This window comes from Mus caroli, chromosome 19 (assembly GCF_900094665.2).
Source record: "Mus caroli chromosome 19, CAROLI_EIJ_v1.1, whole genome shotgun sequence".
Taxonomy (NCBI): Eukaryota; Metazoa; Chordata; class Mammalia; order Rodentia; family Muridae; genus Mus; species Mus caroli.
The window spans coordinates 49,856,984-49,871,845 of NC_034588.1; the positions used below are offsets into that span (position 1 = coordinate 49,856,984).

The 14,862-nt window shown below is 44.7% G+C and overlaps 1 protein-coding gene across 5 annotated transcripts in view; it reads left to right on the plus strand.

The window, feature by feature from the left end:
* Positions 1-14,388, plus strand: part of Mxi1 (MAX interactor 1, dimerization protein) — a 62,543-nt gene extending 48,155 nt beyond the window's left edge. For 4 of the 5 annotated variants that reach the window (XM_021152106.2, XM_021152105.2, XM_029472514.1 and 1 more), the window contains exons 4-6: positions 10,684-10,798; positions 11,305-11,476; positions 12,670-14,385. In XM_021152106.2, coding sequence (XP_021007765.1) covers positions 10,684-10,798; positions 11,305-11,476; positions 12,670-12,833 — 451 coding nt within the window. In that variant the 3' untranslated portion in view covers positions 12,834-14,385. Of the gene's footprint in view, positions 1-10,683; positions 10,799-11,304; positions 11,477-12,669 lie in introns of all 5 variants that reach the window. The other variant, XM_021152103.2, reaches the window with a different exon arrangement.
* Positions 14,389-14,862: the final 474 nt, after the last annotated feature.

The following is a 14,862-nucleotide window of genomic DNA, read 5'->3' on the forward strand; positions in this document are numbered from 1 at the left end:
TTGAACACCTTCCTCCTTTCTGAAAAAGTTCTTTACTGTTTTGTTTTTACATAAACTCTGCTTTCTTGGCTGTCCTTTAACTCACTCTGTAGACCAGGCTGGCCTCGAACTCAGAGATCCGCCCGCCTCTGCCTCCTGAGTGCTGGGATCAAAGGCGTTCACTGCCAGGCCGGGCTTAACCAAGCAGTGCTCCCTCCAGACTGTTGCCAGGTGCTCTGCAATGCTAGGCTGACCTCAGAAGGAATTCAGAAAGAACTTTTCATTTGGGCTCTTTGTGGTCAGGGACACAGGACAATGAAAGATAAAACTGACACAGTTAAGTAATTTAGAAGTGAGACAATATATCCGAACATCAGTTCTGTGTCATTACCAAGACTGTGTGTGGCATAGCTTACATTCTGTGTCTCCTACTTTCCCAGAGGTTCTAAATGGAAGGTTAACGTTTTAAGTGTGTGAAGCAAACACATTGGCCAACATTTGTTCTGTGTAGTCCTTTTCCTGCCCCAAATTTCATCACCCCAACCCCACCCCCACCCCCCGGACAAAACCACATTTTGATTTGGGGAAAATGACAATAAAATGGATCTTTACAAATGATCCCCAGCTAGCGTGACTGAGCTGGCGGGTGTCCAGCAGTGTCAGAGCGTTTGCCATCTGCTGAGGAGCAGGCTCTGCTCCCGCTGTCTGTCGGTCTGTGCTCCCCCTTTCCGCTCGCTCTTTCTCAGTGCAGACCCAACATTCCCATTTCCAGAATGCACGAGTTCCCCGGCTTGTGTGTGTTCACACCGGCCAACTCCTGCATTTATACACGCCTCAAAATGAGTGGTTACAGCAGCACACCTAAGAAGTGGGGCCAAGTATACCGGTTTCTGTTTTCATTTCCAGCTTCTAAACAGTCAAATTATAAAGCAGTCCTCACCGCTGTTTGTGCTGTGTAGGTTTACCACTTTATTGGGATCAGTAACAGTTTCATTTCTTTGTCATCCTAATAGTAACTTGAAACAATAAAACACTTCCACCTGGCTCTAGAGTGGAGCAGTGGGGGAGGGGTAAGACATAATAAACTTGTGTGGAAGAGATTTCATTCTTACACACATGGCCTGTCTGAAAAGAAGACGGAGCCTCATGGCGGCTCATCTCTGTGTCTCCCATCTGACTTGCCAGCACGTAGGAAGTCTGTTTTGGTTTCAAAATGTACTTTACCCCATGGTTGCTGGCAGGGCACAATGCTATTGACATCACTGTGTTTCAAATAGAAAATTAACAAGTAGCTACTGTTGTGACTGCAGATTGCTTTCCCAGCCCTTGTGAGAGAATGCTTTTTCCTTTGGACAGTAATACTTCTCAGCCCCTTGGTACCATTAAATCAGCCAATGCGGGCTGCCAGGAAAGGGATGAACACCGACAAAAAAAGGCCGAAGAATGGAAAACTGTTAATAAGGCAGAAATCTTTAATCTGTTTCCAAACTGATGTGAAAGATAATTAAAAAAAAAAAATTGTCTCCCACCCACAGCTAAGTTTTGACAGTAGTCCAGGTCCAGAGCCGATCTCTCCCGAGAGGAGTCTCCTTTCCCTCCACCCAGATCCCTGGAGAGTTGCCAAAAGAAAATAAGCTATTTTGTATTTAGAACAAATTGCCACTGTTTTCTGCAGAGATGTAGCCCTATTTCCCAGACCTTGAAACCTGGAATACAGAAAGTTCTTGTGTGCCTGAAGAAATATGCTGAATGAGTGATGAAGCTCGGTTTTGTTTTTATTTAAAGAAAAGAAAAGGGGGAAGGGACCCAACAGCAACCCCAAATCCTTATAAACAGATAAGAGGGGATGCGTGCACAGAAACCAGATTTAGCTCAAAATGCACGTGAGTGAGCAGTCTGTGAGAAGTCGCTCTGGAGGCTCCTGGTTGGAGATCCAGTGAAGAATATTGGCTTCTAGAACAAGATCTTAATGATTTTTTTTTCCCCCAAATGAGTCAGGCTGTCTAAAGTGTAAAGCCTCGAGCCCGGCATGGTGGTTCAAGTCTGTAAACCGAGCTGCAGGGTGGTGGGGAAGGGAAAAGGGTGAATTTCAGGCCAGCCTTGGCTGCGTGAGAGTCCCAGTTTAAAAAAACAAAAGTTATTTTACTTTAGAGATGAATACAGAACATTAAAAAAATAATGGTTTGCGGGTTCTCTCTGCTACCCTTGTGAACCCCACATAAAGATAAGAATATCTGCGTGTGATGATGCACGCCCACAGGCAGGTGGATCTCAGAGTTCGAGGCCAGCCTGGTCTGCAAAGTGAGTTCCAAGACAGGGGGCTATGTAGAGAGTCCCTGTGTCAAACAAAACAAAACAAAACAAAACAAAACAAAACAAAACATAAATAAAACGATAAAAGGCAAGATTAAAGCTATCGGAGTGGGGGTGGAGGGTTGTTTTTTTGTTTTTCCCTCCTCTGCATCACTAAATAAGATTTTTTAGGCTTCCCTCTTATGCCTGGGTTTCTAAGCTGTTTGTTTTCTATTTTCCCCTTCATGGCTGCCTTCTTGCCAGTATAATTGTTACTACTGCTTAGACTTAAAATTCTTTAAAATGTGTTGATTTCATCTTCCCTGGGTGAGTGTTTTGCTTGCACGTGTGTCTGTGCACCTCCTGCATGCCTGGAGCCCGTGGGGGGGGGGGTTGCTCATAATAGTTACCCCCAAGCCATCTCTCCAGCCCTTGAACTTAAAATTTTAAAGTTAAAAATTAATTCTCTGCTTTCTAGAAGCTAAAAAGTCACAAACTTGAAATTGACCAAAAATGGACTTTAACAAACTTTTTAATTTCTAAATTTCATTTGACAGTGTTATGGTAGTCCATTATCATCATAAATACTTTGTTCATGGGTGCAGCTTTTAAAGTGTGTGTATAAGGGGAAGCGGGGGAGAGGGGGATATATGAATGAATATGAATATATAAATGTGGGTGCCTATGGTAATCAGAAGGGAGCATGAGGGTATTTGTGAACTACCCAGTGTAGGTGCTGGGATCTGAACCCAAGTCCTCTCATAGAGCAGTCAGCCCTCCTGGCTGCTGAACATATCTCCATCCTATCAGGAGAGCCATTCTTTTATTCTTTTCTTTTCTTTCTTTTTTTTTTATTTTTTAAAATTTTTTTGGTTTCCGTTATGCAGGGTTTCTCTGCGTAACAGTCTTGGCTGTCCTGGAACTCACTCTGTAGACCAGGCTGTCCTCCAACTCACAGAGTTGTGTGTCCTGCCTCTGTGTCCTGAGTACTGGGACTATAAAGGCGTGCACCACAGTGCCTGGCTGGGCACCATTCTTACTATTTATTAAAGAGACAGCAATCTAATCCGGAGTTCAGTTGAAGACTGTCCGTTTCTCATAGTTTTCCTGGTAGATCACACCATCACATACACTGGTGGTTACAATCGCAGCAGCTTCAGAGTAACACCGTGTCCAGGGTTCTGACACTCAGAAGCTGGCCTCACAAATGTGATCCTAACATATGATAAGACTGTTGAGAGACACCTGCAATGATTATCAGATCAACGTTGGCAAGCCAGAGAGTTCCAGATAGATGCGTATACAAACCATTCTATCTCTTGTTCTTTCTGTGTGCTCATTCTGTTGAATACTGGGGAAAAAAAATGTAAATAATTAAGTATAATCTTAACCTCAACTAGTTATAATGCGATTGGGGCTGGGAAGGTGGCTTCGTGGTTAAGAGAACTGCTGACCCTGCTGAGGACTGGATTCCATTTCCAGCATTCTTGTGATCTATGGCAGGATGCTCTGTAACTCCAGACCCAGGAGATGCAGTGCCACCTCCTGGCCTCTGTGGGCATTGCACCCACATGGTGGTGCACCTACACACATGCAGGCAGCATGTACACAGGGTACATCCTTTAAAAAAAAAACAATGTAAGCCGGGCATGGTGGTGCACGCCTTTAATCCCAGCACTCGGGAGGCAGAGGCAGGCGGATTTCTGAGTTCNAGGNCAGCCTGGGCTACAAAGANAAANCCTGTCTNGAAAAACCAAAAAAAAAAAAAAAAAAAAAAAAAAAAAAAAAAACCAATGTAATTACTATAGCTGTAGTATTCATTATCTGAAGGCATGTGTAAAGGAAGGTCACATGAAGGACACGTTAGTTGGACGGGGCTGAAAATGATAACAGTTGGCTAGGTGTGCTGGCACACTCCTGAAATCCCAGTATTCGGGAGACGACGGAGTGAGAGGGGCCGGCCTGGTTTTACATAGCAAGATTTCAAAGACAAAATTGAACTAAGTGCTCAGCGTTCAGATGCTGTGAATGGGCGCACACACACTCATGCTCACATAGTCTCAGACATGCTCTCACACACACCACACACACACACACACACACACACACACACACACACCCCGTCTCTTTCTCCTATCCTCTTGATCCTGCTCCCCTGTCTTGTCAGCATTCCTGTCTGCTCTCCGAGTCTTGGGGATCCGTAATCTCAGCCTTGAGTCAGAAATGGCTTTCTTAAGTCCAAAACTCTAGCCCAGCAGCTCAGGCTGCTAGCAGATTTCTGGAGGTCTTGAAATATTTGAAATAATGTGATGTTTGATGGCTTATTTTATTTTTCACTTATTAAAACTATTCTAGCTGTATGTATCTGTGTGATCTCTGTGCGGGGGGGGGGGGGGGGCGGTATGTGCACATGGATGCAGATACCCTGGAGTTCAGAGGACAGAGCTTGTGTTACAGGTGGGGTGAACAACACAACCCGATGCTAGAAACTGAACTCCGGTCCTCTGCAGGAGCCTCTGCACTCTTACCCCAAGCTATCTCCCCAGGCCCACTTCTTTTGCTTTAGAAGTGTACTTTGTATTATATCTGTTTATTTGTACATAAAATAATGTTTTTACAGATTATTTATTTATTTATTTATTTATTTATTATGAGTACATTGTTGCTGTCTGAAACAAACCAGAAGAGGGCATCAGATCCCATTACAGATGGTTGTGAGCCACCATGTGGTTGCTGGGAATTGAACTCAGGACCTCTGGAAGAGCAGTCGGTGCTCTTAACCTCTGAGCCATCTCTCCAGCCCCTTTACAGATTTTTTTTTTGTTGAAGAAAAAATATGATTTTTGAAAGTCACCATATTTAACCTTAGGTCTTCAAATACCCTCTTGCCCAGTAACAAGTTCCTCGGGGTGCTCATATCCTCCCCTCTGAGTGTTAGATTTGGAGTGGTCTTTACAGATGTCACAGTGGGCGTATTGGTGCCCTAGTGCAATGGGGTGAGAACAGAAGGTTCATAAATTTGAGGCTAGCCTGCTACATTGCCAGTTCTCTATTGCCAGCATATAGAGAAGAGATGAGGCCTATCATGCCAACGTTGACAATATGTCAGGTGTGTGCGCGTATTTACAACTTCATTATGACACTTGTTGATATTTTTATGTGATTATTTTACAATACCAGCTGAGAAGAAATGAAGTAAAAGCAGTTTCTTTTTGACAAATATGAAGAGGGTCCCAGCTCTTCTGTGTTTACGTCTGTTGTCATTGAGCCCCATGGCTACCATAGTCAAGTCTCACAGTAGGAAAATTCCACTTGCCAGGTTACAGCCGTGAGCTGTAGTCGAAGCAGAGTTACCAGTTCTGGCTTATAGGAGCAGCTTGTCTGGCTTCCTTGTTTGATAAACAGAATAAGGTGAACAGAATATGATCATATATGTTTTCATAAATAAAATTCATGAGCAGAAAGCGGTGTGCTTGATTTATCTGGATCCATTTTTAATGGCATTTTTTTAAAGTAAGCAGACAGATTTTTTTTTGTCTATCTTTAGAGATTCTCCATACATTAAGTTGCAGAGAAACGTCAGTGTATAGAATGTGTAGGATAGCAGCTAACTGCTGTCATGTGCGGAGTGCGGAGGGAGGGCAGGCTGGCAGCTGGCCAGCACAGCTTGAAGAATGTGGCTCGTGGGAGAACTCCCAGCCTGTTGCGTAACACTCAGCAGAGGAGAGCACAAGCTTGTCCCTATCACTTCGCTTATTTTCCATTCTGATTTAGTTACTTGGCAAAGTCTTGGTGTCCCGGAGTGGAAGAATGAAGGACCAGAACTCAGAGGGCATCGGCCAGTTCTGTTTGTGGGGCCAGGCAGGGCTAGACTTCTCATTGTTGGGCAGGGGGATTGGTTTCCAGCGAGGACTCCAGAATCGAAAAACACGTCTTGTGTAAAGTTTGGTTTTGTTTTTATGCTTTTCTTTTTCTGAAAGGGAGTTCTTCCCACAACGGTGTGTGCTCTTAGTTGATGCAGCTACCCTCTGCAGTGACCCTATTTTGTAGAAAGTCTCTTCCTTCCGTGTTTTGTGATATCTGTTTATCACTGGCGTTCAGAAGGTTCATTCAGGGAAAAATGATTCCACCCAACCAAAATAAAGGCAGGCGGGTACCACCTCTTCTTTCCCGGCAAGGGGCTTGCCCAGTTTGAAGATGTGGGCAATTTTGATAGGACCTTTCTAATAAGAGCTGTTGGCTAAGAATTGCTATTTGAGAAATCTCATTTTAAAACAGACTTCAAAGGGTTTTTGAAAATAGGAGCATGTTTGTGTCTCTCCATTCCTGAGCCCTCCATCTTAGTAGGCAGACTGGGTTTTCTTAACGCCAGCCTCTTGATGCTGGATTTTATCCTAAGCTTGTTGTACTGTTTTCATGTTAACTTAGAAGAGATGTCAGCTTTATAGTTTGGAGCTAACCATGCATTAAATAAAAGTTAAGTAAATACTAACTGGGAAATTAACATTTTAAAACATTCTCTATCAGGTCTAATTCTGTGATTTTTAAAACCTGACGTGCAGGACTGCTATACCTGCTGCAAAACCTGACTTGATTTTTTTCCCCTCAGTGAGTATGGATTTCGGATTTCAGATCAGACTAAACCTTTTGTGTCTCTTGTGGCCCATGGTTGGGCAACCCCCAACAGGAGGATTTTGAGCCACCAGTCACTAGAATGGAGGCAAGAAAAGCCCAGATGACATCAGAAGGCAGCCAGTCCAGGTCACCGTGGTTAAGCTTACAGTGTGGTCACCAGCAGACGTGGGGTTAAGGGTGCAGAGGAGATGCAGCAGCAGAGGAAATGCAGCGTCCACTCAGCTCTTCTAGGGATTTTCTGTGGAGAGGATACTAAAGGAGGTGACTCACAGTGCGTGTACAGTCAGGTGTACAGTACACCGCTCTTAGAGGAGAGTGAGTAGCACGTGCGTGCATGTGGAGCTGGGACCGCACAGCCCGAGCTTGGTCAGCTGGCAGCTGCCACTAGCTCTTTGCTGTGTGTGTTTCACCTTGAAGTACAAAAACTGTAGGAAATGACATTTAGCTTCCACAGGGACACCTTAGTGAGGAGCACAATTCACTGGTCATCCTTCATACAGTGACTTCCTTCATACGATTCACCAGGTGTCCCTGGCCTGTGGCCATCCGGGTATGTTCTCTTGCTCTATACCGTACCCTGGAGTGTCTTTATAACCACTTGCCTGAAGAAATGTTTATAGTGGCTGAGAAATAAAAAACCAACTTTCCTAGTGGAACTTTGCCTTCCCCATCCACTTGGGGCATTGAACTTTTGGCTTGGTTCATTAATAAATTTAAGTAACTTATTAAGACCCGGAAACTGAACCTGGCATGGCGCTCCCTTATAGCATGGCGTCTCCGCTGTTTTCTCCTGTGTGAAGGCATTGTTAATCTTGCGGGTTTCGTGTGGGCTTTTGTTGTTTAGTTGTTTTCAGCCCTGGGGATTGAGCCAGGCTGTGTGCATGGTTGGCGGTCATTTCCCTTGTCTACAGCATGTAATCTCAGCCCATGCTTAGATCCTTTTGTTCCTCTTTTATTACCTGGAAAATCCTTGCTTCTGCATAGACAGATTTTAGATCCTTGAATTTCCAAAACCAAGTTTCAGCTGCTTTTAAAGGTCTACCGCCTCCTCTGGCTGAATGTCCCCGCACCCGGATTGCTTGCTTGGTATGTGAGTGACTCCTCCAGTGTCACCAAGTGGGACATTCTGGAGTAGGGTCTCTAAACCCTTCAAAATTTTGAATTTCTTTTTTAAATCTATTATTTATTTTTTGCTTTCCCCAACCAAAGAAATGCCTGAAGAAATAGTTTGAGTTCACAAAAGAAGCGTGGTAAATACACAACTGAATAATTTTAAACAGTGGAGAGACGTTAATTTTACCCTGTTTCCTATTTCCCCCTTTAAATTTTGATGTGCTGGGACTAACACAGGACCTTGCCAGTTAAGCACTTACTACTGAGTTACATACATCCTTGGGTTTGCTATTTCAGTGAAGGTTTTTTAGCAAGACAGAACAGGTGTGACTTAGCCTTTTTATTCAGTAGAAAACTAGTTTTAAAACCTAAAATGTTGTTGGGTGTGGTGGCGCACGCCTTTAATCTCAGCACTGAGGAGGCAGAGGCAGACGGATTTCTGAGTTCGAGGCCAGCCTGGTCTACAAAGTGAGTTCCAGGACAGCCAGGGCTACACAGAGAAACCCTGTCTCGAAAAAAGGAAAAAAAAAAAAACCTAAAATGTTAAAAGATAATTTGCTGCATGGACAAACTTTTGGAATTGAGCAGTTTGAACAAAATCGGCAGAAGTGTTCCTCTGACATGCTTCCTTCATTTTTCTGGTTGCTTTCTTTTGTAGAAGGCTGAATTCAGAGCAGAGCCTCTAATTAATAAGAAAATGGCCAGCATGTGTGTCACCCTCGAGCCCTGTCTTATGGAGAGCGGTTAGGCAGAAACCACCGTGATCCTAGTGTAGAATCCAAAGGCGCCTTCGCCTGGTGCGTGGTTTTGATGGTGACTCTGGTCTGCTTAGCAAGAGGAGCCTGCTCGTGTGCAGCTCCTCAGCGGAGAGATTTAGGTAGGTAGCACAGCAGAGCGGCCTTTAACTTGTTAAATACAGAGAAATCGAAACATTCTTTTATCTGCATTAAGTTGCAGCCTGGAGTCAAGTGTTAGACTTGAGATGGCAGGTTCGGTAAAAGGACTAGAAATTCACTTCTGATTGTTTAATAATTGAGGCTGGGCCTGCGGATGCCCAAGCGGGCCTGCCATTATCAGCCAAACCTCTGACCTCAGTGCCCTTAATCACCCTTGCTTGTCAGTGACACAGCTGGCCACGTACACCTTTCCCGCCCCTCTCTCAAATGCTGCACTGGAAACTGTCACTTGACTCAGTGAGCTAATGAGACTGTTTAGTCCCCTTTGAGAGGAAAGTGGGGGGCTTGTGTTATCCCTGATACAGCTGAGACTGTTGTAGAAAGTTCAGTTACAGCCCCTAAAGGAGCCCACATGCTGCACGCAGCTGAACTGTCTTGTTTTGTTTTAAGATTTATCATTCATATATATATATATATATATATATATATATGAGTACATTGTAGCTATCTGCAGACACACCAGAAGAAGACATCAGATCCCATGACAGATGGTTGTGAGCCACCATGTGGTTGCTGGGATTTGAACTCAGGACTTCTGGAAGAGCAGTCAGTGTTCTTAACCGCTGAGCCATCTCTCCAGCCCCCTGCTGAACTGTTAGTGCTTGGTAAAGAACAGACTCAAAGGTGGAGAGCAGCAGTGTTTTGGCACCTCCATTATGTACATGGTCATAGTTGGAGAACACAAGTGTGCAAGGCTCTCCAGTAGCATTTCCAGGAAAAATTTCCTCTGATTTTCCCAGAGAATTTGGGACTTTAAGCAAATAATTCTGTCACCTGTGTTCCTTGTGGGGAAAACCTAGGGTAGCTCATGAGAGCGGCAGGGAAAGGAATGAGCAGCAGCCCGCTCACCACACAAGTGTGAGACCCACTCACCGCAGGCACAGTTTTTTGTCTTTTGTTTTTTGTTTTTTTTTAAAGATTTATTTATTGATTGATTATATGTAAGTACACTGTAGCTGTCTTCAGACACTCCAGAAGAGGGAGTCAGATCTCATTACGGATGGTTGTGAGCCACCATGTGGTTGCTGGGATTTGAACTCCAGACCTTCGGAAGAGCATTCGGGTGCTCTTACCCACTGAGCCATCTCACCAGCCCCCGCAGGCACAGTTTTGTCATCCATGTTGCGCTGGACATGAAATTGACGTTTTAAAAAGTACCGAAAAAATGTTTGAAGATCAGGAAGTGTTCACGTCCAACATCCAGCCCTCTGGGATGGCTGCGGTTACTGAATAGTGTGTGTGTGTGTGTCTGTGTGTGTCTCTGTGTGTGTCTGTCTGTGTCTGTCTGTGTGTGTGTGTGTGTCTGTCTGTGTGTGTCTGTGTGTGTGTCTGTGAAATTAAAAGGTGGAAGGAGGTGGAAACCCTGGTACGGTTTATATCTCCTTGAGGTACCTGTAGCTGAGACTGGTACTCCAGCCTGAGCTCTCGGGCACTGGGAAACCAAGCTCAATTGCTTTAGTAACAGCACAGCACGGAGCTTATGGAGCGGCCTAGACAATTTGCTGTCTGACCGAGTTCATGGGGGCTGATAATCTAAAGTGACTTGTGTCTGCAGGGCACAGAGTGGTGGGGCAGGAGGCCGGCTCCACTACCGTGCAGATACTTTGAAAAGTTGGGAGTGAAATATGGCTGTTGGCTAATAGCTCAAAGTTGCTGTGAGTGTCTAGTGGCTCTCCAGGCTGTGCTGATTGGCTGATGTCTTTCTTAGACGAGCTCACCTGCGCCTGTGTTTAGAACGCTTGAAAGTTCTGATCCCGCTGGGCCCAGACTGCACCAGGCACACAACACTCGGTTTGCTCAACAAAGCCAAAGCACACATCAAGGTGAGAATCTTTCTTTCCATATCTGCACTGATTCCTGTGTGTGTCGTGTCCAGCTCACTAGACCGCCCTCTGCACTAACTGCCCTCCAGAGAAACCGCTGTAAAAATCTCGCCAGCGATCCAGTGGGGCAGCATGATGCGAACAAATGAAAACATTTACAGCATGGCCATCTAGACCTGAGAATGCTGGGGAAGTAACAGTGGTCTTTCCGATATCCTGAAGGAAGGCAGCTACGCCCTCTGGTGGAGATGCTGTTATTTGGCTTTATCTCTCAGTAATTTTCCACTGAATACCACATTGTGGAAGTTACCTCACAGACTTTTACAGTTCACTTCATTTGTTCGAGTAATGTAGCACCCACTGTTTTTATGTTTACAAAGCAAGTGCTTCTCTGTATTTATATATGCAAGGGTACATATGTACCCACATGTGTGTATATGTGGCAGGAATTAGTTTTACTGTACTAGACTGGACTACAGATGTGAATAAAAACGTCTTCATTTTAGAAACTTGAAGAAGCGGAGAGGAAGAGCCAGCACCAGCTAGAGAACTTGGAACGAGAACAGAGATTTTTAAAGCGGCGACTGGAACAGCTGCAGGGGCCTCAGGAGATGGAGCGGATACGAATGGACAGCATTGGATCAACCATCTCTTCAGATCGCTCGGATTCAGAGCGAGGTAGGCAGCGTCTCTTTCTAAGGAAGTCCTGAGTCTCGGAGACAGGTGGGGGCGGGGAGACTGTAGACACTGCTGTGTCTGCTTTCTCTAACCAGTGCTGTACTCGGCGTCTGGCTTCAATTGCTTTGGTGCTAGAGAGCAGACCCAGCGTGTAGCGTGTGCTAGGTGAGGAAGAGTGAGCCCAGCCACACTCCTAGCTCCCAGCTTGGGTTTTATGCACCCTAACATTCTCTGGCAGCGCCTTTGTGAGCCACAATTTTTTCATATATGTATATACATTCTATTTTGAAATAATTTTAGACTTAGAAAAAGTTCTGTTTAAAATATGCCAAGTTCTTGGGGGCTGGAGAGAGGGCTCAGCAGTTTAGAGCACTGACTGCTCTTCCCAGAGGTCCTGCCTGAGTTCAATTCCCAATTCCCAGCGACCACATGGTGGCTCAACAACCATCTGTAATGGGATCCAGTGTCTCTTCTGGTGTGTCTGCAGATGGCCACAGTGCACAGTATACTCATATACATAAAGTAAACAGATCTCAAAGGAAAGAAGGAAGGAAGGAAGGAGGGAGGGAGGAGAGAGAGAGACAGAGAGAGACAGAGAGAGCAGAATTCTTACCATGAGAGAGGAACATGGCTTGAAGCTATATTTTATGCAAGAAAATCAAAAGCAAACCCCTTAAACCTATTTTATGATTAGCTTATTTTGGTTACTATTCAGAATTTGTTGATGAATCCGTAGAAATCCATAGATCCACCTATGATCTATGATAGAGAGTTGACATCACCAAAAAATTTGGATGCCTAAACATCAATTTTCTATCTTTAATTTCATTTCTCCATGACCCCAACCTCCTCTTTAAAGCACCCCTGATTAATAAGCAGAGCTGTGAATTAGTTTCTGGTTTAATGTAAAGCAGATGTTGTTAAGCCACTTGGGTTGGGATCTTTTAATATTAAGTACTAATTCCCAAACAGGCCACGCGCTTTTAGTGGGAGGTCTAGACGGACTGGCGTCAAAAGGGTTTTAGTAAACTTGCTGCCTAAATTAAGACCACCACTGTATCCCAGATTGCTCTTTGCAGGAGAGTCCCTGCTAGACCACTGGCAACCTTGCGGGATAACCTCTCTAACTTCCGAAAGTGCGCGTACAGATTATTAATGTCCCCTTTTGTTTTCTTTCTTCCTTCCTCCGGCAGAGGAGATCGAAGTGGATGTGGAAAGCACAGAGTTCTCCCATGGAGAAGCAGACAGTGTCAGTACCACCAGCATCAGTGACCTTGACGACCACAGCAGCCTGCAGAGTGTTGGGAGTGACGAGGGTTATTCCAGTGCCAGTGTCAAACTCTCCTTCGCGTCCTAGGACCCAGCATGGCCTAACAGTGCAGGGCGGAGCGCTCACTGGGCCGAGTCAACACCGGCTCTCAAATTGGGTTCATGATGCAGTCTCCTCTTTAAAACTAAAAACTATACTTGAACAAAACGGTCAGAAGACCTGTATTTAAGCAAATACTTAACNAAAAGTGGGGTAGAGCCTCCCTGGTAGAACAAATATTCCTATATTTGGAAAGAATACAGTTTCTAACGGCAGCAGAAACCACGCGCGTGATTATCTTGAGTTGACCAGGTTGACTTGAGAGACAATGGAGACTTCACTCTCCTGTTGTACTTTGCTCACTCTGTGGTGAGCAGACATTCAAGGATAGGGTTATGAACCNTTCCTGAGCTTCTAGGCCCTAGAAACAAAATCAAACTTAGAGTAAGGAAAAGGCAGGATAATCAGGCATTAATCTCAGATAGCTGAAGAGCTATTAAAACTCAGCCTCTGTTTATCATGAAGCCTGCCTGTGGATGGTCAGTTCTTTTAAACAAAATGAATTTTTAAAAAGCTCATATCGTGCTCTACAAAAGGAGAGACTCCATGAAGCCTTTTGAAAGAGGCCCTGACGCAGCCCGGCTTTCTGTTGGATTCCATGCTAAGCCAGCTAACCTTACCTGCATTGTTAGCTCTAGAGCAGCCAACCACCCGCTCGCCACCCTTCGGCCACGTAGGGGCAGCCCATGCATGACGGCCTGAATCACAGGAGGAAAAGCTCTGTGTGCCTCGGTGTCTGCGCGGATCTGAGGAGTTGTGCACGCAGTATAGCAGCCAAGGTCTGAGCCACCGCAGCATTTTTATTTGAGATTTTGATAACTGTTTGTATGTGTTGAAAACCAAAATGACATCTTTTTAAAGCTTGTCCATAAGTAAAAACATAGATGTCTTTTATAGTGGAATAAACCACGTGGGGAAATCATCTATTTTGATGCAGCATTTGATAATGATAAACACCTCACGCCTCACTCTCCACAGTGNGCAGGACAGACGGTCNGTCGAGGTCTGGGCTGGGTAGANGGAGGTCAATGCTGTTTTTGTTTTCTTTAGGACCACTCCCTTTTACCAGCTTTAACCATCTGATATCCATAGTAGACCTACTATCCTAGTTAACATAGTTACATTCAGCACTTGTCTCATTTAATGTAAAGATTTTCTACAGGCAGTCCCCTCCCCCACAATCCCACTGTGCGGGTGCTATCGTTGCTCTTACAAACCCCTTCAGAAAAGTTATCNTCTAAGTGAAATTTCTAGCCTGCACTCTGATGTCATGTGTTCCCTCTGTCTTTCAAACTCTAAGGTTTCCCTCTGGGCCACTGCTTTGCCCTGGGAAGCCGTTCTGGAGACCTTACCCCAAGCTGTTTGGACTTTGTATTCTTTAAATAATTTAACTACCCTTAATTACTTAAAAAAACAAAAGCTTTATGATTTTCATAACTTATTGCTGATTTTAATGGGTTGTTAATTTCAGTCCTGTAGTTTTATTTTATGTTTAGATAGGGCTGGGCAAGGAAAAAGAAAATAAAAACAACCATATTTAGCAGTGCAGTCGAGTTGTGTGTTAATGTCAGAGCTATCTTTTCGTGGAGAGCACGTCTCCATACAAGAAACATACCGGTAGTCTTGGTCACGCATAAGGTCCCAGCACACACTACCCAGTGCTCTTTTTGTGCCTGCGAAAGCACTTCGCCGTGGCTTGGGCTGTGTCTGAATGAAAAGGTTCTTTGAAGTAGCTGTTTGTGAAACATGCATGCCTCCAGACCCTCGGCTGAAACCTGTTGCCCTTCAGGTGCCTCATGAGGACGGAATGGAGAAACCCTCTGGTTTCCCTTGCAGTCACTCCCAGACAGGTAAGATGTGCTCTGTGTTGGCTGTCTTCGAGCTTTCTCTTAGAGTTTGTCCTTACCATGGAAAGTAAATGGAAGCCATTGAGTGGCTGCATTCTTCTTTTTTTTTGTTTGTTTTTTTAAGAGCAGGGTTGGGGGGCGGGGGGTGTTTTTTGGAGACAGGGTTTCTT